The 23,474-nt window shown below is 37.0% G+C and overlaps 1 protein-coding gene and 1 long non-coding RNA gene across 5 annotated transcripts in view; one reads left to right on the forward strand and one right to left on the reverse strand.

The window, feature by feature from the left end:
• The window catches only part of CASP8AP2 (caspase 8 associated protein 2), a 36,747-nt gene extending 14,245 nt beyond the window's left edge, over window positions 1-22,502 (forward strand). For 2 of the 4 annotated variants that reach the window (XM_045499034.1, XM_045499035.1), the window contains 8 exons: window positions 358-426; window positions 4,616-4,716; window positions 5,263-5,337; window positions 6,754-6,869; window positions 11,065-13,274; window positions 13,880-17,006; window positions 19,091-19,190; window positions 19,981-22,502. In XM_045499034.1, the coding sequence (XP_045354990.1) occupies window positions 358-426; window positions 4,616-4,716; window positions 5,263-5,337; window positions 6,754-6,869; window positions 11,065-13,274; window positions 13,880-17,006; window positions 19,091-19,190; window positions 19,981-20,037 (5,855 nt within the window). In that variant the 3' untranslated portion in view covers window positions 20,038-22,502. The remainder of the gene's footprint in view (window positions 1-357; window positions 427-4,615; window positions 4,717-5,262; window positions 5,338-6,753; window positions 6,870-11,064; window positions 13,275-13,879; window positions 17,007-19,090; window positions 19,191-19,980) is intronic. The other 2 variants (XM_045499038.1, XM_045499037.1) reach the window with 2 other exon arrangements.
• On the reverse strand, window positions 8,732-9,544 carry LOC123608733. Its single transcript, XR_006717400.1, has 3 exons — window positions 9,371-9,544; window positions 9,080-9,121; window positions 8,732-8,843 (listed from the first exon to the last, which is right to left on the reverse strand). It is a non-coding gene; the product is annotated as an uncharacterized LOC123608733 (long non-coding RNA).
• Window positions 22,503-23,474: the final 972 nt, after the last annotated feature.

Genomic DNA, 23,474 nt, shown 5'->3' on the forward strand with positions numbered 1-23,474 from the left:
CGCCTGGGTGGCGCAGTCGGTTAAGCGTCCGGCTTCAGCCAGGTCACGATCTCGCGGTCCGTGAGTTCGAGCCCCGCGTCGGGCTCTGGGCTGATGGCTCAGAGCCTGGAGCCTGTTTCCGATTCTGTGTCTCCCTCTCTCTCTCTGCCCCTCCCCCGTTCATGCTCTGTCTCTCTCTGTCCCAAAAATAAATAAACGTTGAAAAAAAAAAAAAAAAATTAAAAAAAAAAAAAATTAAAAATTGTAAACAATTGTGTTTTTTGGTATAAGACTAATAAAGTCTCTGTCTTTTCCTGGATTAGAAAAACTTCACTAACTGCATAAAGTCAGTTTTAATTATCTTTGATTTTCCTGCAGCTTCTCCTCTTAAAAATAATGATGAAGGTTCTTTGGACATATATGCTGGGTTGGACAGTGCTGTTTCTGGTATGTAAATTCTAAAATAAAAGTTTCATTTTCTTTGGTCAGTGTATTGGAAGTATTTATTTTGTTGTTGCCAATTCTTGGAGTAATACATAGTTCCTGAACAATTTGCCCATTCTTTGAAATGGTTATACTTAGGTAATTATTTTTTTGACCAAAGTTTGATCACTAAAACAAATTAGCACTCAGTTTTGCTATTCATCTAGGTCTTAGATTTAACTGGACCTAGAGCAGGTATATTTTGTACATTGAAATGCAGCTGCTGGTGGTGTCTATACATATATTCCTACTCATACTGTCATGGCTTACATATTAGAACTTTTGAAAAGGGTAGTTACTATAAATGTTTTCAAATGTATCAGTAAGAGGTGCCTGGGTGACTCAGTTGGTTGGACATCCAACTTTGGTTCAGGTCATGATCTCGTGGCTTGTGAGTTTGAACCCTGCATTGTGAGTTCGAGGCCCTGTCAGACGTCTATGCTGACAGGTCAGAGCCTGGAGCCTGTTTCAGATTCTGATCTCCCTCTCTGCCCTTCCCCCATTTGTGCTTGCTCGCTTGCTGGCTCTCTCTCTCTCTCTCTCTCTCTTTGTCTCGCTCTCTCAAAAATAAACATTAAACAAACAAACAAACAAACAAATGTATCAGTAAGAGTGGTATGGAGAGAGTCTAATGACCTATCCAAATTAGAAACCTTTCCATAATCAAATCTCTCAAAGCTTTGAACAAATATGGTCCTCACATCTGATTTGTTGTCATGAGTATTTTAGGTAAATTGGCTTTCCAACCAATCAGTATGGATTTGGATGAAATGCAGGAGATGCAGAAATATATAGCCCTTTGATTTGCAGTAGACACAACATCAAAAAGCTTGACACATATTTTCTATTTTCCCCACCTTTATTGAGATATAGTTAACACATAACATTGTGTAAGTTTAAGTATTGATTTGATACACTTATATGTTGCAAAATGATTACCACTTTAGCCTTAGCTAAATTATGTGACATAATTACCTGCATCAATTCTGTGATATAATTAGCCTGCATCAATTATGTGACATAATTACCATCTCTCTTTTGTGGTGAGAACATTTAAGATCTATTCTCTTAGCAACTTTTAAGTATGTAATAAAGTATGATTAACTATCATCACTCTGCTCTGTTTTAGATCCCTAAACCTTATTTATCTTATAGCTAGAAGTTTATATTCTGGTTTTTTAAAGTTTATTTATTTATTTACTTATTTATTTAGAGAGAGAGCACAAGTGAGCATGAGCAGGGGAGGGGCAGAGAGAGAGGGAGAGAGAGAATCCCAAGTAGGCTCTTCCCTGTCAATACTGAGCCTGATGTGGGGCTAGAACTCACAAACCATGAGATTATGACCTGAGCTGAAATCAAGAGTGCTCAACCAACTGAGCCACCCAAGGGCCCCTGGAAGTTCATACTCTTTGATCAATATCTCTTCTGTCACCCCAGCCCCTGGTAACCACTGTTCTAGTCTGTTTCTATGTATTTGGCATTTTTATATTTCACATACAAGTTGGTGTCATGTGCTATTTGTCTTTCTCTTTCTGACTTATTTCAATTAGCATAATGCCTGCAAGGTCTGTCCATGTTAGTGCAAATGGCAGGAGGTCCTTCTTTCTCATGGTTGAATAATATCCCATTGTATACATATGCCACATCTCTTTTAACCATCTGTTAATGAACACTTAGGTTGTTTCCATATGTTGGCTATTATGAATAATGCTGCAGTGAACATGGGTGTGCAGATATTTCTTTGAGATCCCGGTTTGTTTTTTTTTTAAGTTTTTATTTATTTATTTTGAGAGAGAGAAAGAGAGGAAAAGAGAGAAATTGAATGGGGAAGGGGCAGAGAGAGGGGGGGGGACAGAGGATCTGAAGTGGGCTCTGCACTGACAGCAAAAACCCTATACGGGGCTCAAACCCATGAACTGTGAGATCATATTTATGACTCTATTACATATTAGTTTCAGGCATACAACATAATTATTCAGTATTTGTATATAATGTGAAATGATCACCATAGTAATAGTCTAGTGGTAGAGCATTTGATTACAGATAGCTTTCTGTACACTGCAGAGAGCCTGATGCAGGGCTTGAACCCATGAATCACTTGCACTTGAGCCGAAGTTAGGCGCTTAACCAATTGAGCCACCCAGGTGCCCTAAGATCCTCTTTTTATATCCTTTGGATTAATACCCAGAGGTGGGATTACTGAATCATATTTCTATTTTTAAGTTTTTGAGGAACCTCCATAGTGTTTTCCATTGTAGCTGCACTGGTTTACATTCCCACCAATCTTGCACAAGTATTTATTTTCTCCACATCCTTGCCAACACTTGTTATCTCATGGTTGTTTTTTGGTTTTTGTTTTTTTTTAATCGGGGAGGTCTCTGATAGCAGCAGTCTTTACTGAACATTTACTTACTAAGTGTGGCAAGTGTTTGGTGCTTTTTATTTTTTACTCATTTATTTTATTGAAGTATAGTTGACATACAGTGCTGTATTAGTTTCAAGTGTACAAAATAGTGATTTGACAATTCTGTACCTAATGCAGTGTTCATCATGGTAAGTGTAGTTACTATTTGTCACCATACAAAGTTATTACAATATTATTGATTATATTCCCTATTCTATAGCTTTTATCTCCTCTTTTTGGTGATAGCCATTCTAGCAGGTGTAAGGTGTTATCTCATTGTGATTTTGATTTGCATTTCCCTAACAGTTAGTCAGGTTGAGCACTTTTCCATGTTCCTGTTGGCCATTTGTATGTCTTTGGGAAAATGTCTATTCAGTTTCTCTGCCCATTTTTCTGTCAGATTTTTTTTTTTTCTTTTGCTGTTGAGTGTATGAGTTCTTTATATATTTTGGATATTAACCCTATGTCAGATACTTAATTTGCAAATATTTTCTCCCATTCTGTGGGTTGCCTTTCACTTTGTTGATGGTTTTCTTTCCTGTGCTGCAGCTTTGTAATTTGATGTAGTCCTACTTGTTATTTTTGCTATTGTTTCCCTTGTTTTTGGTGTCAAATCCAGAAAATCTTTGCCAAGACTGGTGTCTAGGAGCTTACCCCCTTCCTTTTTTTTTTCCCTAAGACTTTTTGGGTCTCACATTTAAATCCCATTTGGAATGCAAGCTGGTGCAGCCACTCTGGAAAACAGTATGGAGGTTCCACAAAAAATTAAAAATAGAACTACCTTACGGGCCAGCAATTGTACTACTAGGCATTTATCCACGGGGTACAGGTGTGCTGTTTCGTTGGGACACATGCACCCTCATGTTTATAGCAGCACTATCAACAATAGCCAAAGTATGGAAAGAGCCCAAGTGTCCATTGATGGATGAATGGATAAAGAATATGTGGTATATATATACAATGGAGTATTACTTGACAATCAAAAAGAATTTGCAACTACGTGGGTGGAATTGGAGGGTATTATGCTAAGTGAAATTAGTCAGAGAAAGACACAAATCATATGACTTCATTCATATGAGGACTTTAAGAAACAAAACAGATGAACCTAAGGGAAGGGAAACAAAAATAATATAAAAACAGGGAGGGGGACAAAACAGAAGAGACTCATAAATATGGAGAACAAACTGGGGGTTACTGGAGGGGTTGTGGAGGGAGGATGGGCTAAATGGGTAAGGGGCACTAAGGAATCTACTCCTGAAATCATTGTTGATGATATATCCTAACTAATTTGGATGTAAATTTAAAAAAATTAAAAAAAAAAAACCATTTGGAGTTGATTTTTGTGCATGGAGTAAGATAGGGGTCCAGTTTTCTCAATATCATTTATGGAAAGAGCTTATCTATTCCCCATTGTATATTCTTCGCTTGTCTGTCATACATAAATTTACTGTATTTATTTCTGGGTTCTGTATTCTGCTCCATTGATCTGTATATCTGTTTTTATGCCAATAGCATACAGTTTTGATTACTATAGCTTTGTATTATAATTAGAGATCAGGAAATGTGATGCCTACAGCTTTGGTCTTCTTTTTCAAGATAGCTTTTTTATTTGCAGTCTTGTCATTTCATATGAATTTTAGGATTGTTATTTCTATTTCTTTGAAAAATGACATTGGAATTCTGATAGGGATTGCATTGAATCTCAAAGTATATATTTTAATTTAAGGGCTTTTTGTATGTTTGTTTTAGACAGTGCTTCCAAATCGTGTGTACCATCCAGAAATTGTTTGGATTTATATGAAGAAATCCTGACTGAAGAAGGAACTGCAAAGGAGGCAACATATAATGATGTATGGGTTGCCAGAATTAAGGACAGAGTTATTTTAACCTTTGGTAGCTTCTGAAGTTCAGACATCAGCTTATTATTAAACATTCTGTGTTGAAGAAATAGCTCTTAGTGTAAAAGAATATTTAAGTTTCTGTCTTCAGATCTGCTTTTTAAAATCTTTTCTGAATGTTTGTCTAAATTTAGTTATAATTTGCTTGATTAAATTTAAGCGAATATATAAAACCTCAACAGGCAGTCAGTATGATAAAACATTTTATCTTTTCATGATTTGTACTAAGTTATAAAATGTCCCAAGACTTAATTCATACGAATTTCTTTCTACCTTATTTGAATTTTAAGGTCTGGAGATTGAATGTGAAACTTAACAAGATGTGTTTTGGTTGAGACAATGTTAAAAACTAGTAGTTTTATTAAATATCTGTTAGTAGAAATAGACCTTGTCTATCCTTCGTAGGGGGTTGATTTTCTAAATTTTAAAATATTCTGAAGTGTCATATGAGCTAAGAAAATAATTTAGGATGATGCTTAATCTTTTTATATCTTACAGTTGCAAGTAGAATATGGTAAATGTCAGCTGCAAATGAAAGAGCTGATGAAAAAGTTTAAGGAAATACAGACACAGGTAGGATTATAATGAGTATTTTTGCCTCTCTGTTTTCTTTTACTGCTCCAGTCATTGAAGGGAAGTTTTATTGAGGCCCTAGGGCCTTTTGTGTTATTTTAAAATCAAAATGTAATAATTTTTTTTTGTTAGAAATTAAAATGCTTAAGTGTTGGCGGTTTATAAGGAAATTCTTCTTTTTAGTGTTAAATGATATAGCAAATATGCAAAAACATGCATTATTTTCTGTGTCACTGAAAATGATATTGGAAAACTGATTTGTTAAATGGCACTGGCATAAAAATCTGTTACACTAGTTAACAAATAATAGAACATTAATGGAGATGATACCAGGTATTTTTTTGCTTTTTGTTTTTTTGTTAATTTATTTTGAGAGAGAGAACACAAGTTGGGAGGGGCAGAGAGAGAGGGAGGGAGAGAGAGGGAGAATTCTAAGCAGGCCCTGTTCTATCAGCGTGGAGCCCAATATGGGGTTTGAACCCATGAACTGTGAGATCATGGCATGAACCCAAATCAAGAATTGGACACTTTGAGTGACTGAGCCACCCAGGAGCCCCGATACCAGGTGTTTGAAAAGGGAATGGTTTGAGGAGCAAAGATTTAGAATGGCTGTCGGGGGAAGGTGGTGATACGTTCGTATTTTTGCAAGAGTGACTTTTTTGGTGAGCATGCTGCAGAATACAGGAATGTCATGTCTTGTTTTGATTTTTATTTATTTATTTATTTTTTGGTAAAGTTGTTTCTCTTCGTTTCCCTTTCCCCCCCAAATAACTAGCCAATCGTAAATTCATTCTTTGTTCATTTGAGAATTAGTACATTGTTGTAAGTTAAACGTGAATTGTTAAATATAATAAAGCCTTATCGTTTTTATCTTCAGTTTTCAAGGTAATAACCCAGGCAGAACTTTTTTCTTGTTATTGTCTTTTCATTTTGAACCTGGCTTTTTTTTTTTTTTTTTTTTAATGTTTATTTATTTTGAGAGAGAGAGAGCATGTGCACGCAGGTGTGTATGGGAGGGGCAGAGAGAGGGGGGGAGAGAGAATCCCAAGCAGGTTCCATGCTCAGTGCAGTGTCTTATCTCATGACTGCAAGATCACAACCTGAGCCAATATCAAGACTTGGGTGCTTAATTGACAGCCACCCAGGTGCCCCTTGATCCATGTTTTAAGTAGTTTCACTTGAAATGGCCTTTGTTTGGTGTCTGTTATCTTTGAATCTCAGCTGTATAATGAACATAATAGTACTTCTTTCTCATAGGACTTTTTTTGGAATCACACAAGATAAAAAAAGCGATGCCTGGCTTGCAGTTAGAGCATTCCGTAAACATTAGCTGTATTATATAAGTAAAAGTTTAATAATCCTGTAGACCTATACTTTATTTATATATATACTTTAAATATATTTTATGATGTTTAGAATTTCAGCTTAAAAAATGAAAACCAGTCTCTTAAGAAGAATATTTCAGCACTTATCAAAACTGCTAGAGTGGAAATAAATCGCAAGGATGAAGAAATAAATAATCTTCACCAAAGGTATAATTGAGGGGTGTGGATCTGTTTATGAATTACATGGCTGTTGATATGTGGAATATTTTAAACTTTTGAGTGGAAAGATGAAAATCATGCATTTTATTAAGTCTTTAAGGTTTTAGTATGACTAATATTCTCTCTCTTTTTAAAATTTTGGTTGGGGGCAGTATTTTCCAGAGAATTTCATGTTTCCTTCCCTTGCATAGTCAAACCTCCAAAGCAGTTATCTAAACTTGCTGTCTTCATTTTATGTTTCTACTCACTCTTGACCCCCTTTCACTCTGACTTCTGCCTCCATTGGTACACCCAAATAGCTGTCATTTTGCTCAACGGTGACTGCCTCTAAGTCTATCAAATAGTTTTGATTTCTCATTTTAACTACCCTCACACATTATATGACATAATTGACCTTTTCTTGAAAATAGTCTCTTGATTTGGCTTTCATGATTCTTAATTTTCTTCCTAACTTGAGGTTTATTCTTCTGTACTTGACTAGGTTGGAATTCTTAAAACTCAGACCTATGTCTTTTCCTTTCTCTGTTAGTATATTCATTTGAAGTAATCTCACTCCTGCTACATCAGTTCCATTTATATAGAAATAACTACTTCACATCTATACAGAATTTTCAAAATTACCTCATTCAAAATGGAATTTATGATCAAACCTCTTCAGTTGTTTCTTACTCAGTGGGTTCTCCATCATTTATTCAGCTGGTGTAAACCAGAGACCTAGGGGTAGACTGGCCATTTAATTTATCGCCCACACCAGGACCCTTTTGAGAGTAGAAGAGCATGCTATTAATAATTGCACTGAGATTACTTGGCAAACTGGGACACATAGTCACCGTGCCTAGAAGCTGTCATTGACCCTTACCTCTCTAATCATCCCTCAGACCTAATTTGTTACCATGTTCTGCTGATTTTTATGTCTTTATAATCTCTCAAATTACTCATTTGTCTCCGATTTTACCATCATTGTTACCTATCAACTCTCATCTGGCAGTAGTCTTTGTGCTGGTATTTCTGCATCCATTCTTGCTCTTTTCCACCTCTGGTTCATCTCTTCTCAGTATAAAAGCCCCACACAGGACACTTTTTAAACCACACTGAACATCTCACTATCATAGAATTACTCCATCCTACCCTCTTTCTTAATTAAAATACATCAATGGATTCTCATTGTTCTTAGGATAAAAGATCATAAATCTGAACGTGGCCCACAAGACTCTTCCCAATATGGTTCTAAACTACTTTTCAGGCCTTGCCTTTAGTGTTTACCTTTGCCCTAGGCATCATAGCTCTGGAATTTCTGCATTCTTTTGGTTCCTCTGATGTACCATGAGCTCTGCCTTTGCCACCTATTTCCCATCCTCCACTTGCTAAAAACCAACCTATCCTCAGGTCTTTTTCACAGGGGTATTAGTCTGTTATTCCTCTTACACTTAGAATTTTTAAAGTCATTAATGGGGTTACTTGTTTAGTATCTTTCTCTTTCTAATCTCCCTGTTATCTCTGTTAAGAGCTCTGTGGGTTAGAATTATCTTTTAGTATCTATCTTTTCACTAAACTGTAAGCTTCATGGGAGCAGTGACCATGTCTGTGTATCTTCACCATTTTATTAAGCACTTAGCTCAGAGTTTGGCGCATGGCAGATGGTCAATAAATGATTGACAGGTGAATGAAGGTAATTTTATATGTAGACTGTGTGATACTGTAAAACACTTCAGGCCTTTTGGAAATGAAGATGGCTGTGTGTGGTACTAAATCGCACCAGTGCAGCTAGTATGATTGCTTCCTGAAATGTTGGGGAAATTTTATACATATTTAAATCTTTTAGCGGATAGTTGTGATGTTTTAACAGGGTGGAGAGAGAAGCTGGGTGAATAAATGATGAGACTTATGTCATTAGATTGATTCATGTGGTTATACCTTATCTAATAAACATTCTGCCAGTTATTTTCACTTTTTAATTGTGACCTGTAGGGGCGCCTGGGTGGCTCAGTCGGTTGAGCGTCCGACTTCGGCTCAGGTCACGATCTCGCGGTCCGTGAGTTCGAGCCCCGCGTCAGGCTCTGGGCTGATGGCTCAGAGCCTGGAGCCTGTTTCCGATTCTGTGTCTCCCTCTCTCTCTGCCCTTCCCCCGTTCATGCTCTGTCTCTCTCTGTCCCAAAAATAAATAAACGTTGAAAAAAAAAAAAAAATTTAATTGTGACCTGTATCTGGTATTCTACTGGTGTTTATCATTTGGCTGAAACCTCACGTTTTTGTTTTTTTTTTTAATTTTTTTTTTTTTTCCCAACATTTATTTATTTTTGGGACAGAGAGAGACAGAGCATGAACAGGGGAGGGGCAGAGAGAGAGGGAGACACAGAATCGGAAACAGGCTCCAGGCTCTGAGCCCTCAGCCCAGAGCCTGACGCGGGGCTCGAACTCAAGGACTGCGAGATCATGACCTGGCTGAAGTCGGACGCTTAACCGACTGCGCCACCCAGGCGCCCCGAAACCTCACGTTTAATAGAAAACATAAATAATGTAAGGTGAAAATTTAAGAGTATAAATTCTGGAAAGTGTGTAATGTAAAGGTTTGTTTTAAATAAAGCTTTTTTTTTTTTTTTAAAGTTTATTTATTTAACTAATCTGTACACCCAGTGTGGGGCTCAAACTCATGACCCCAAGATCAAGAGCCACATTCTCGGGGCGCCTGGGTGGCGCAGTCGGTTGGGCGTCGGACTTCAGCCAGGTCGCGATCTCGTGGTCCGTGAGTTCGAGCCCCGCGTCAGGCTCTGGGCTGATGGCTCAGAGCCTGGAGCCTGTTTCCGATTCTGTGTCTCCCTCTCTCTCTGACCCTCCCCCGTTCATGCTCTGTCTCTCTCTGTCCCAAAAATAAAATAAAAAAACGTTGAAAAAAAAAAATTAAAAAAAAAAAAAAAAAAGAGCCACATTCTCTTCCAACTGAGTGAGCCAGGCTCCCCCTAAAACTTTTGATAGTATTTTATCTATCTAGCGTGCACATGCTGGGGAGGGGCAGAGAGGGAGAGAGAAAATCCTAAGCAGGCTCTGTGCTGTCAGTGCAGAGCCTGTTGTGGGGCTCAATCCCACGAACCGTAAGATCATGATCTGAGCTGATATAAAGAGCTAGATGTTTGACTGGGCCACTGAGGCACCCCCAAATTTCCCTTTTTTATAGGGATACTAGTTATAGTGGATTAGGGCTCACCCTAGTGACCTCTCTTTAACTTGATTTCCCTCTGTAAAGACCCTTTCCTCAAAGTCACATTGTAAGATACTGGGAGTTAGGACTTGAACATTTGAATTTTGGGGAGAACATAACTTAACCCATTATAAGATCCATGTAAGATCTGTATATTGTTTTAGATTGTATATTTCCTATATCCTCTTTTGTTTAATTAAAATCTCCCCTTATTCTCCTGAGTCTTTTAAATTTTGGTGTTCTCTGTACATTTAGTACTGATTAGGATTAGATTTATGGAGATTTAGAGAAGTTATGGAAGTTCAGGAAGATGGACTGAGAACTAAAATGAGCTATTTGCATATTATTGTTAGGAAAACTGCCAGTTTTCTGAAACACTAATATAAAACCCTAAGACTTAGACTTTTTTTGGTTAAATAATAAATACACGCCATTTCCCTAAGAAAGAATCACAACTCTATATCTCTCTTTATTTTTGCATAGTATGTGGCACTTTAAGATGGCTATTGATGCTTTGGTTTACTGTGGGATTGTATGTGAAACAGAAAACCAGGGTAGAGAGCTATGCAGAACTCTATGATTGTGTTGTCTGGCAACATTTTACTTTTCCTTCTGTTTCAGTTGCACTAGAGTGAGTGAGGGCAAGAAAATAATGTTATTTGTTCTAAAAGAAATGAATCTGTGGTTAGTTTGGCAGTTATCCACCTGTGGTGAGGGAAGTCTGGAAGACCTTGGTAAGGCCTGGGATAGAACAGAGAGGTCCTCTAGTCTTTGTTGAACAAAGCAAATGAAAGGGAGTTCCTTGTTTTGAAAACAGGCCCATTTAGTTGGAAGCTGGTAAGCATCACTCACATCTTTATATGAAGTAAAACAGTTTTGCCAGTGTGGGGACCCCTGAATTTTAAAATGTTTTGCATGTGATTAAAATCTGGATCATTAAAAAGCAATTAACTTTGTTTTTTGTTGTGAATTTCTATCTCTCAACAGACTGTCTGAGTTCTCACATTTTCGAAATAATCACAAAACTCTAAGGACACCAGATATAGTTAAAACAAAAGATCTTAAATCCAGATCTCCCCATTTGGATGATTGTGCAAAGACTGATCTCAGAGTGAAAAGTGATGTTTCTAAAGATGTACATCATAGCACTTCACTGCCAAATCCCGAAAAGGAAGGAAAATCACATTGTGAAAAAAAGAGCACTTTGTATTTGTCTCCATTTACTGAAAAACACTGCAACAATGGCATTTGGTCACGTTCCCATTATCAGGTTGGTGAGAGTATCTCAAATGAGGATAATAGAAGAGGGAGAAAAGATATTAGACATAGCCAATATAGCAGAGGAACGGATAGAATACGGAAAGACTTAAATTCTAGTTGTGGTGATAGTGAATCAAGGAACACAGAGGCTAGTCAAAGGCTACAAGGACGTCCTGAGAAATATGGTAAAGGTGAACCAAAGGCTGAAAGTAAAAATTCAAAGTTTAAAAGTAATACAGATATGGATTATAAAAATGAACGCATTAACTCTTGGGAAAAAGAAACCTTTAGAGAAAGGTCATATACTCGAGTAGAATCTCAAAGTGACAAAAAACTAGAAAGACAAAGTGAAAGATCACAAACTATAAATAGGAAAGAACTTAAGTCGCAAGACAAAGAAGAAAGAAAAGTTGATCAGAAACCTAAATCCGTAGTAAAAGACCAGGATCATTGGAGAAGATCTGAACGACCATCACTTACTCATTCCAAGAATGAAATAAAATCTCATAATTCAAGTAAATACCATCTAGAAGAGAGAAGAGGAAGGGAAGATTGTAAAAGAGATAGGGGTGTAAGTAATCATAGTTTTCAAGAAGGAAGATGTCCATCCTTTTTTTCATCCAGCAGAACTCATAAACACACTGACTCCAAAGAATCTGATGCTGTGCACCAGTGGGAAAATACACCTTTAAGAGCAGAACGGCATAGGACTGAAGAGAAGAGGAAAAGAGAACGAGAAAGCAAAGAAGAAAATAGGCATATAAGAAATGAAAAAAGAACACCTACAGAACATTTGCAGAAGACTAGCAAAGAAACTAAGAAAACCACTACGAATTTAAAGAGACAGAATGAGCCCAAAAGTGATAAAGGTGAAGTCTGTAACAATGAGGTTTCTGAAGGAGCGGATAATAAAGAGCCTGCAATTAAAGCTGACAGTGGTCCAAATGAAACAAAAAACAAAGACTTAAAGTTGAGTTTTATGGAAAAATTGAACTTAACCCTTTCTCCTGCTAAAAAGCAGCCTGTTTCTCAGGATAACCACCCGAAAATAACCAATATCCCCAAATCCAGTGGCATATGTGATTTGGAGTGCTTGGTTCAGGCGACAACAGTGACATGTGTTTCCTCTGTCAGTGAACATACCGCAGAGGAAACCAAATCAAAGTTATTGGAACCAAAGGATGCTCTTGCAGTTGCATCTGAACCCAGGACCAGTAATCCAGAAAGGAAAATGGAAGGAGAGAGTGTGTTGGTTAAATCTGTTGAGAATACTATGGGTTGTGATGTGCCCATTTGTGGTACAGAGACTTCCTTCTCAGCGCCTGTGGAAATGGAACAAACAGAATCCTTGTTTCCATCATCAACAGAAATGGAACAAACCATTAATGGTGCCAGGGAAGCAGTTCCTGTGGTAATGGACATATTACAAACAAATGTTTCTCAAAACTTTGGCTTGGAATTGGATACTAAAAGAAATGTTGATTTAAATTCTTGTAGTGTTTCTGAAGGTATGGAGATGAAGGAGCCTTCTGCAACAAAAGTAGCTGAATCCAGTGACAGCATTTTGCAGCCTTCAGTTGAAGAAACTGAAATTTTGCCAGTAGCCCTTTCAGAAGATGGTAACCCCAAATTTGAGCCTTCTCTTGTAGATACACCATTGGATGAAAGTAAGTCTTGTCATTTGGAGCCTTGCTCACCTAAAGAGACACAAGAATCTTCACTTCAGCAGTCTGCGATAGTGGACAACAGAACGGAAATCGGTGAAACAAACTCCGTATATAATGATGATGAGAATTCAGTTTTGAGCATTGACCTCAATCACCTGAGGCCTATTCCAGAAGCCATCAGTCCTCTGAATAGTCCAGTGAGACCTGTAGCAAAAGTTCTTAGACTGGAAAGCCCATCTCAAGTTTCATTATGTAATAACAGTCATAAAGGTAATAGTTTATATTATGTTCTATAACTTTTTGTGAGATTGTAAAATATATAAGAAGAATTAGTGCTTTTTCTTTTTTGATAACATAGTTAACATATTGTTCAGACCCCTGTTAATTAGAGAGGTACATCGAGCCTTTAATCTAGATTTAGATAACTCTTATTTTTACAAACAAGGGAGTGGTAGGACAGGTTGTTTCAAATACTCTTTGCTTGCTTTCAGATATATTTTTTATTCCAAAGCCATCATCAAATGGTATAGAGTAGGTGATCCTAACATGAAATAAAGATACCTGACCGGTTGGTTGATGGTTATCCAAATGACCAAACCACACCATCACTGAGTACCAACTGAGGCCAGGAAAGACATAGGATGTGATTAAGTATTAAACATTAACATACTACTAAGAAAAAAAAAGCTATTAAAAATGGTGACAAAAGACATATGACATGATTAAATATTAGGCATTAACATTCTACTAAAAAAAAAAGCTATTAAAATAATGAGTTGCCTCAGTACTTAAGTTTTTGTTATATTTAGTATGGAAATGTCAAATGACTAGAACTCAGTTGTCATGTGACTATAATACACTTTTCTCTTCCACAGATATATTTCCACCAGATTCGGCTCAATCTACCTCTAAGAGCAAGTCTGATCTCAATAAGGAAAATCAAAAGCCAGTTTGCAAATCTGACAAATTTACAGATGCAGACTACCATAAGAATTCATCTTTAGATGAATTGGAAGAAGGAGAAATTATAAGCGACAGTGAAAAATCTAAACCACAAGAAAGTTTTGAAAAAAGTGCCAAACCTAGAACTTCTACTGAAGTCCAGAATGCAAAAAGTAACCCAGGAAGTAGGAAAAGTACTATGCACTTGGGTAAAGACAGTAGGAAAACATCTATAAAAATTCATCAGACCAAAAGCAGATGGAATAATAATAGACAAAGTGAATCTAGCAGATCTTCAAAAACAGAGAGGAAAGATAAGACCATGAGTACCTCCAGCCTGGAAAAAATAGTTCCAATTATTGCTGCACCCTCTTCTGTACGAGAGATTATGCACATGTTACGAATGATAAGAAAACATGTAAGGAAAAATTATATGAAATTCAAGGTAAAATTTTCATTAATACAATTTCATAGAATTATCGAGTCAGCAATTTTGAGTTTTACATCACTAATTAAACACCTTGACTTATCCAAGATCTCAAAGTCAGTGACTACTTTACAGAATAATCTCTGTGATGTTATAGAATCCAAACTTAAGCAAGTTAAAAAGAATGGCATTGTGGATCGTTTGTTTGAACAGCAGCTACCAGATATGAAAAAAAAATTGTGGAAGTTTGTAGAAGAACAGCTGGATTATTTGTTTGGAAAGCTTAAGAAAATCTTAGGAAAGTTTTGTGATTCCATAAACTTTGGCAGTGACAGTGATGAAGGAAAACGTGAAAAGATAAATAAGGAGAAAGCACAGTATTCAAATTGTCAGAAGGGGAATGTGGACAACTCCAGCAAAGAAATGCTGAAAGAGAAATCCCCCAAATCGGAAGATTCTGTTAATCATAAGTCTGCACTTGGATGTAAAAAATCTGAGGAAAAACCTCAAGATAATTTCAGTATTAACACAGTAAAGCGTGACATTAAAAAAAGTTCTAACACTTGCTTTGATAACATTAAGAACTCTCAGTCTGAAGAACGCTCCTTGGAACCAAACTGTCCCAGCATCCCAAAGCCAGGAAAAATGGAAGGCAGCACCATAGAGGATGCACAAACATCCCAGCATGCAGCTTTGAAGCCAGAACGCAGTTTCGAGATTCTTACTGAACAGCAAGCATCTAGCCTCACTTTTAATTTAGTGAGCGATGCACAGATGGGTGAAATATTCAAAAGTTTGTTACAGGGTTCTGATCTTTTGGATAACAGTGTTAATTGTAATGAAAAAAGTGAGTGGGAGTTAAAGACTCCAGAAAAACAGCTGCTGGAGAGTCTTAAGTGCGAATCTATGCCAACTTGTACAACTGACGAGCTGGTTTCAGGGGTGGTTTCTCCATGTCCTAAAATGATTAGTGATGACAACTGGTCATTATTGTCATCTGAGAAAGGTCCATCTTTGTCTTCAGGACTTTCTTTGCCAGTTCATCCTGATGTATTGGATGAAAGTTGTATGTTTGAAGTGTCCACTAATATAGCTTTGAGTAAAGATAATGGATGTAGTTCAGAAAAGAGCAAGCCCTGCATTTCCTCCATACTTCTTGAAGATCTCGCAGTCTCTTTAACAGTACCATCACCTCTGAAGTCAGATGGTCATCTCAGTTTCTTAAAGCCTGAAGTTTTGTCTAGTTCAACTCCTGAAGAAGTTATTAGTGCCCATTTTAGTGAAGATGCCTTACTTGAAGAAGAGGATGCATCTGAACAAGATATTCATTTAGCTCTGGAGTCTGATAATTCGAGCAGCAAATCAAGTTGTTCTTCATCATGGACAAGTCGGTCTGTTACTCCAGGCTTTCAGTACCACCCCAACCTACCCATGCATGCTGTCATAATGGAAAAGTCCAATGATCATTTCATTGTGAAAATACGGCGTGCTGCACCATCTACCTCCCCTAGTCTCAAACAGAATATGGTGGCTGACGAGTCACTGGCATCGTTGCCCAGAGTGGAAAAAGAAGCAGATAAAGCAGTGGAGAAAGAATATGTTTCATGTCAGAATGGAGTTTTTAAATCTGTGGAGGAATTAAATTCCAACAACAATGTTGACAGCAGTAAATCAGCTCATGAAGAACAGGACTGTATGATACAAACACAGGTTCCTGATATATACGAATTTCTTAAAGATGCTTCAGGTAAAGTGAGTCATGGTAATGAAGTGGCTGATGAGTGTTTCAAGTTGCATCAAGTATGGGAACCAAAAGTACCTGAAAGCATTGAAGAATTGCCTCCAATGGAAGAAATTTCACATTCTGTTGAGGATCATCTTCCAGACACATATATAGACCTCACAAAAGATCCAGTCACTGAGACCAAAAACTTGGGGGAATTCATAGAAGTAACAGTTTTAAATATTGATCAGTTGGGATGCTCTGAAGGCAATTTGGATCAGAATGCTCAAATACTAGATGATATGCAGCCTGATACTGTAGATGCTTTCATTGATTTGACACAAGAGGTTTCAAGTGAGAGTAAAAATGAGAGTAACCGTCCTGCTTTAGGTGTTGAACGCTTGGAATGTCAGGTGATATGTGTAGATGAAGATAACTGTAAGGAAGGAAAGGTGCAAGTGGCAAACGGGCCTTTGGAATGCATTGTTGAGGAAGCCTGTATCGATTTGACCTCAGAACCTCCCAGTTCATGTGAAGTAAAAAAGGATGACTTAAAACCAGAGTCGGCATCAAATTCTGATAGTTCAGTGTTGCCTGGGACTTTGGATAATGCTCCTAAAAAGAGAAAAAAACTTTCTGATCTAAATCATTCTCATAAAAAACAGAGAAAGGAAACAGACTTAACCAGTAGGGAAAAGACTAAGAAAATTACCCATGATTCTTCTGAGAATGGTGAAGCTCACCGAAAGAAAGCCAGTAAGAAAAAGGCCCCTGCAGTGACTAAAGATCCCTCATCGTTGAAGTCAAGCCCAGGGATCGAGGAGCTGTCAGCAACTGCCACTTCTCCTATAAGCCTTTCTGCAAAGAATGTTATTAAAAAGAAGGGAGAAATTATAGTTTTATGGACAAGGTAAGAATCTTGAGACTTTTAAGTCACCAGGAAATTTTGAGAGGCCAGGCATCTGTTCTGTCATGTCATCATAGTTTTATCCCATCCTAAAATAAGGCAAGTGAGGACTGATTTCAAAAGTGGCCAAAGTTGGTAAAGGATGTATTCTAGAGTGCAGTCCAGCTGTAGTATAGAACAGTTTAGAGCAGTGGCTCTTAACCAGGTATGTGCATTAGCACCATGGACATAACTTTTCACTGTTATTTAAAAAATTTTTTTTTAACTTTTTCAGTTAAAAATTCTTTGTAAGGAACTGGTATAACCACATTTTAGAAAGGAAGAATATAACCACATTTTAGAAAGGAAGAATGACAGGTGGTGAAACGGGCAAAAAGTGCATTTGTAATTTGAGTTTTCCCCTAAACTAGGAGTTTCGAAAAAGTTTCATCAATTGGTTGTCCTCTTGACTTTCATGTAAACTTTTTAAGAAATGGAGATTTAAAGGTGACTACATTTGTGAACCATTGGACTAGAGGTTCATGCTCTCCAGACTTAACTAGAGTGCATAATGAGGGAAACTGAATCATGTTGAAATTGGTGACCAGTTTTGTTTATTTTACTTATTTAGTTTAATTTGTTTTATTCTATTTAATTAATTGCATTTAATTTTTAAAAATACATTTATTTTGATAGGGAGAACATGCATGTGCAAGTGGGGGGGGCAGAGGGAGAGAGGGAAGTGGAATGTGGGGACATGCATGTTTGGGGAACAGTTGGTGTTTGGATGCATGTGAAGTGCCTGGCTCTTTGCCCCATTTGAGAGTCCCACATCCTTTTTTTTTTTTTTTTTTTTAAGTTTTATTAATTGATTAATTTAGAGAGAGCACAAGTCGGGGAGGGGCAGAGAGGAGAGACAGAATCCCAGGCAGGCTCTACTCCGTCAGTACAGAGCCCCATCAAACTCAACAACTATGAGACCATGACCAGAGCCGAGATCAAGAGTAGGATGCTCAACCGACTGTGCTACCCAGGCACCCTGAGAGTCTCACATTCTTTCTCCCTTGTCACCTTGAGCTTAGCTCAAGTCTCTAGAAACTGTCCCTTTGCTTTGTTCTTAACCTCTGGTCCTGGACATGCTCAAAGGTCTAGGGGAACTGTATAGCAACCCCCTGGTAACCAGTTTTGTTTAATACCACAGTCTTCCATGCCTTCATTCCAGATAATTTATAGATGGCAGAATAGTATCTCAGAGATTATAACACGCACTGGTTCAGGTCACTTAGAAAAACAAATCTGGGAATGAGAATGCCTGGATTCTATTTTACTTTTGTTTTTTCTGCTTATGAAGACTTTTGATCTTGTTTGGGCCCTAATTTTAAAAGTACACATTGGGGCACCTGGGTGGCTCAGTGGGTTAAGCATCTGACTTCAGCTCATGTTATGATCTCTTGGTTTGCAAGTTCAAGCCCTGCATCTGGCTGTCTGCTGTCAGTGCAGAGCCCACTTCGGATCCTCTGTTTCCCTCTCCCTCTCTCTCTGCCCCTCCCCTGTGTGTGAACGTGTGCACTTTCTCTCAAAAATAAATATTAAAAAGAAAGTACTCTACACATTAAAGGTAGATTAAGAAAAAAAAAAACTTTAATTTTGTCATTAGAATAAATTGGTTTATTTTAGAAAATTTTGGGGGGCCCCCGGGTGGCTCAGTTGGTTGAGCATCTGACTTCAGCTCAGGTCATAATCTCGTAGTGTGTGAGTTCCAGCCCCACGTCGGGCTTTGTGCTGATAGCTAAGAGCCCGGAGCCTGCTTCAGATTCTGTCTCTCTCTGCCTCTTCCCCACTCACACTCTGTCTCTCAAAAATGAATAAATGTTAAAAAAAATTTTTTTTTAATTTTTTGGGAAATATGTGTGAACTCAAACATTAAAATCATGCATACTATTTCTCAGAGATAATCATTATTCATATTTTGGTATATGCAGTTTGTTTGTTTCTGTGGGCTTTCAAGAAAAATGTCACCTCCTATTTGTAGACATTAAGGCATTGGAATTTTTGTTACCTTTCTACTCTAATCTACAGAAACTAAAATAACATTTTTCTCTCTTCAGAAATGATGACCGGGAAATTTTATTGGAGTGTCAAAAAAGAGGGCCATCATTGAAAACATTTTCTTATTTAGCTGCCAAGTTGAATAAAAATCCATATCAGGTAACTACCCAATTTTTACATTTCTATAATTTTACAAGTGTTTCTACTATATTTAGATTTAACCTTTATCATGTTTAAAATACGTAGATATTATCCAATTTGTTTAAAAAAATTTTTTAATGTTTCTTTATTTTGAGAGAGAGAGAGCGCAAGTGGGGGAGAGGCAAAGAGAGAGGGAGAGAGAGAATCCCAAGCGGGCTCCACACTGTCCATGCAGAGCTGATGTGGGGCTTGATCTCCCAAACCATGAGATCATGACCTGAGCTGACACCCAGAGTTGGACACTCAACCGACTGAGCCACCCAGGGGCTCCTATTAACCATTTTCTTTAACAGTATGGCTCTTTACATAGGACTGTTAGAAACTTGGTAAGGGGCACCGGGATGGCTCAGTCAGTAGAGCATGTGACTCTTGATCTTGGGATCTTGAGTTTGAGCTCCACTTTGGGTATAGAGATTACTTAAGGAAATAAAATAAATAAATAAAATCTTGGTGATTGTGGACGTAGTTGGGAACAATCCTAATTTTTTCCTATTGTCTTACCATTTACTTATTTGATCTCATTTGTCTTATAATGATGTTTGCTTCTTTAAGAATGTTTAATATTGAACAATTAAACTAGCAATCACCTTTAGTATGAAGATATTTTATTCTTCCAAACATTACTTCATGTTTTTATTATTGAGGGCAACTTTCTTTGTCTTTAGATGTTTTGTGAAAATATTCATCACAGATAAGAATATATATATATTGAGATGTTTGTTATTAACCATCATTTAAAATTTTTCAGGTCTCAGAAAGATTCCAGCAGCTAATGAAGCTCTTTGAAAAGTCAAAATGCAGGTAGTTAACGGTTCTGCTACAGGACACTAGTAAAGTAAATATCTGACACTGTAACTGTGCAGTTAATGGCCTGTTAGTCATTGAAGATATGAGTAGTGGGTAGAGACATCCAGTTTAGTTTCTGCTTCAGTCACAGGTTGGAGGATGGTTGCTCGTGCAGGATTCAAAGGTTGCTTCATCCGTAGAGACGTGGCTTAGAGTGAAGCCTGCTGCAGTTCAGATCAGCATGGCATCTCTCCTCAACCCTTTTTTTTTCTTTTTTTTTGGAGTATAACCGACATATCATATTTCTTCTCAACCTTCTGATTGCTGATGAGTCTAAGATGCTGGGGGGGGGAAATCCATTTGATGATTAACAAAAAATTTTTTATAGATGAAGAAAAATAAAACATTCTTGAATAGCATATATTTCACAGGCAGTGAACTCTGTAGTCTTTGAAATTTAGTATTTTTCAAATTTTAATTAGGAGTACTAAATATTTTAAAATATAAAATGTACATCATTCATAAACATGAAATCCATTGTCATCTGAGTAGATGACATGATTTACCAAGTTAAATTATTAATGATGTTCACTGACATGTTTTCTTAGTTTATTTAAGCCATTCCTACAGGTTTATAATTATATAAGCCATTCCTGTACAGGCAATAATTATCAGCAGATTTTTTTTCTCTAAGGCCTGAACCAATTGCTTAGATATTTTGGACTTTACATAAAGAAAGTTGTAAAGGTACTTAACCTATCACTGTTTTCAGTATATTTGTATCATAATTACTTGAATGCAGAACACCCAATTTCAAATTCAGTTCAGTTCAAATTAAATCTGAAAAGAATCCATATTTGGACATAGATCTTAGTGTGAAGGGTCCTTATATTTTTGAAGTTTAAATCGACTTCTGGACCCAGTGTAAATTTTATTGTCTGTGGATAACCTGTTAGTTTCAATATCTTCTCTAAGCAACTAGTTTGCTAATGAGATCTTCAGAAGATATTTAGCAGTTTACTGTGAAGTTGAAATCCTATTTACATAATTCAGAACGTAAGATTGAATAATGGAGAATTTAAATAGAAAAGCTTATTCTTTAAGAACCTTTTATTTTTAATTTTTTTATTTTTTTTAATTTTTTTTTTTTTTTCAACGTTTATTTATTTTTGGGACAGAGAGAGACAGAGCATGAACGGGGGAGGGGCAGAGAGAGAGGGAGACACAGAATCGGAAACAGGCTCCAGGCTCTGAGCCATCAGCCCAGAGCCTGACGCGGGGCTCGAACTCACGGACCGCGAGATCGTGACCTGGCTGAAGTCGGACGCTTAACCGACTGCGCCACCCAGGCGCCCCTTTAAGAACCTTTTAAAATGGCCTGATTATTTTTCAGATTTACTGTGCTTTAAAATTTTTACTGCCTTTAAGAAATGAAACTGAGTTTTTATTTTACCTGAATGTTATGTTAAAATGTGAGTTCCATTCCCTTGTGAAGATAATATATACATTTATGAAAGAATTAACTTGTATCTGAAAGTGATGCGTGTTAGTTTGAAATTTCCAAATTCCTTTACAAATCTAAAATCTTCAGTGGATTTGTTACTTGAAATTTTTTTTGCTTGCATGATAGCAAAAATAGTAGGTTATTTTATTCCTATCTGTCTCTTAACTGATTTTTTTTCCATCCAAGTGCTATAGTCTCATAAGATTCTTGCCAGAATCAGAATATAGCAATAAAGTTACCAAACTGAGTCTGTAAAAACCTAGTTCTTTATCACTGATATTACCTGAGTGAACTCATTTAAAGAACAACACCTTATAAAATGGTCATCAGAAAAATAGAATCATAACTTCAGCATTTTCTTACATTACAGATAAATTGCTGAATTCCTTGGAGTCTTGATTGATATTGCCTATTTCACAGAAGCTTGGAATTCCTCATGTTTTAAATGGGGAAGTAGAGGGCAGTTTCATGGCATATTCGATTAATAATAAAAATCTACATTTGTAATTGCTGACGCTTTAATCTCAGGTCAGCATGTTTGGCTTGTTCTAGTCATCAGTCTGATTTGCTCACTTGTTATTGGTCAAGGTATTTATTTTTGAACAGAACTTGTTATTAAGATAAAAGCAACAACGAAATGGCATTGAAACCTCAAAGAAATGACTTTCTTTTCTAGATTTCTCAAAATAATTTTGTAGCATTTGAAACAATGATTATTTAGTTCATTTTCATCCATTTTTATTTGCTTTTCTAATTGCCTCTCATTTTGGTACATTGTAAAATAATTTAAATAGTGTATATGTAAATATGTATAATTACAGTGATGTATAATACTTTGTGTATAGGTGTGTTTGTGTGCACATACACACATAAATGGCTTTGCCTAGCCAAGGATTTTTTTTTATCTGTATAAAACTTTTTGTATAAAGTTTGTTTTCAATACCAGTAATGTATAAATAAAGCCATGTAAAGTTCTGTTATATTTTGATTAGAATGTTTCTTTTAGTGTGTTTAGATAATAATTACAAGAAAAAAAAGTAAAACTCACAGGGGATATGGGAGCTGTTTTGAAGTGGTTCTTGGTGGGGGTATGGCTGGCTGAATGTCTGTGAGTAGATTCATTAGAGAAAACCAGTTGCCTTTGCCTGCTTTCTCACAGCAGGTACTAGTACAGTGAACCAGACCTCTGCTGCAGGTGTCCTCACAGATAAAATCTGGGCAGCACAAAACCCTTTTGGGTGAAGATTTGGGGAAAACAGGTAAGGACTGACTAGCTTGTGCATTATTTGTTCACTCCTCCCCCTCCAGACTTATAGGACTAATGGGTTACAGCTTAGGCCCTAGACTTTAGGAAATGCCTTAGGAAATTGCCCTTTCTCCCACGGTGTCTAAAGAGGGAGCTATGGTTGAAGGGTTACTTCGTAGATAACAAACAAATAATTTACTGTGGTTTTTGTAGTGTTGGGGCTGTGCACCATAGGGCTTTATCTTCTTCCCTCTCTTTGAACCCCCAACATAGCCCAGATTGCTGCCCTCAGCCTTTCCCCAGGGCATTCTATCACTCAGAAGAGCCCATACCATCAGGTAAGTGAGTTCACAAGCCAAAGTAAAGTGATTACCAAGAAATGCCACTGGTTCAAAAGAAAACTCAATTACATAAGATCATCAGAATCAAAAATTAAGCCTGTAAACAGAAAAAAAGGGAAGAGTTTAGCAATGTGGTATAAGAATAAGAAATAATGAGCCAAGTTGAAATATAAAAAACATTTAAAATAACATAAGTGGAATAAAAATTGAATGAGTATGGCTGATGAATGAGTTAGTGAGTTGGAAAGTCAAATTGAGAAATTCTCCCAGAAAGAAGCAAAAGAGAAAAAAGACGACATGAATTCAGATTTAAGTGAGATGAAGGACAAAGTAGATGTGCCACCATTCAAGTAACAAAAGAGGTC

Source organism: Leopardus geoffroyi, chromosome B2, assembly GCF_018350155.1.
Source record: "Leopardus geoffroyi isolate Oge1 chromosome B2, O.geoffroyi_Oge1_pat1.0, whole genome shotgun sequence".
Taxonomy (NCBI): domain Eukaryota; kingdom Metazoa; phylum Chordata; class Mammalia; order Carnivora; family Felidae; genus Leopardus; species Leopardus geoffroyi.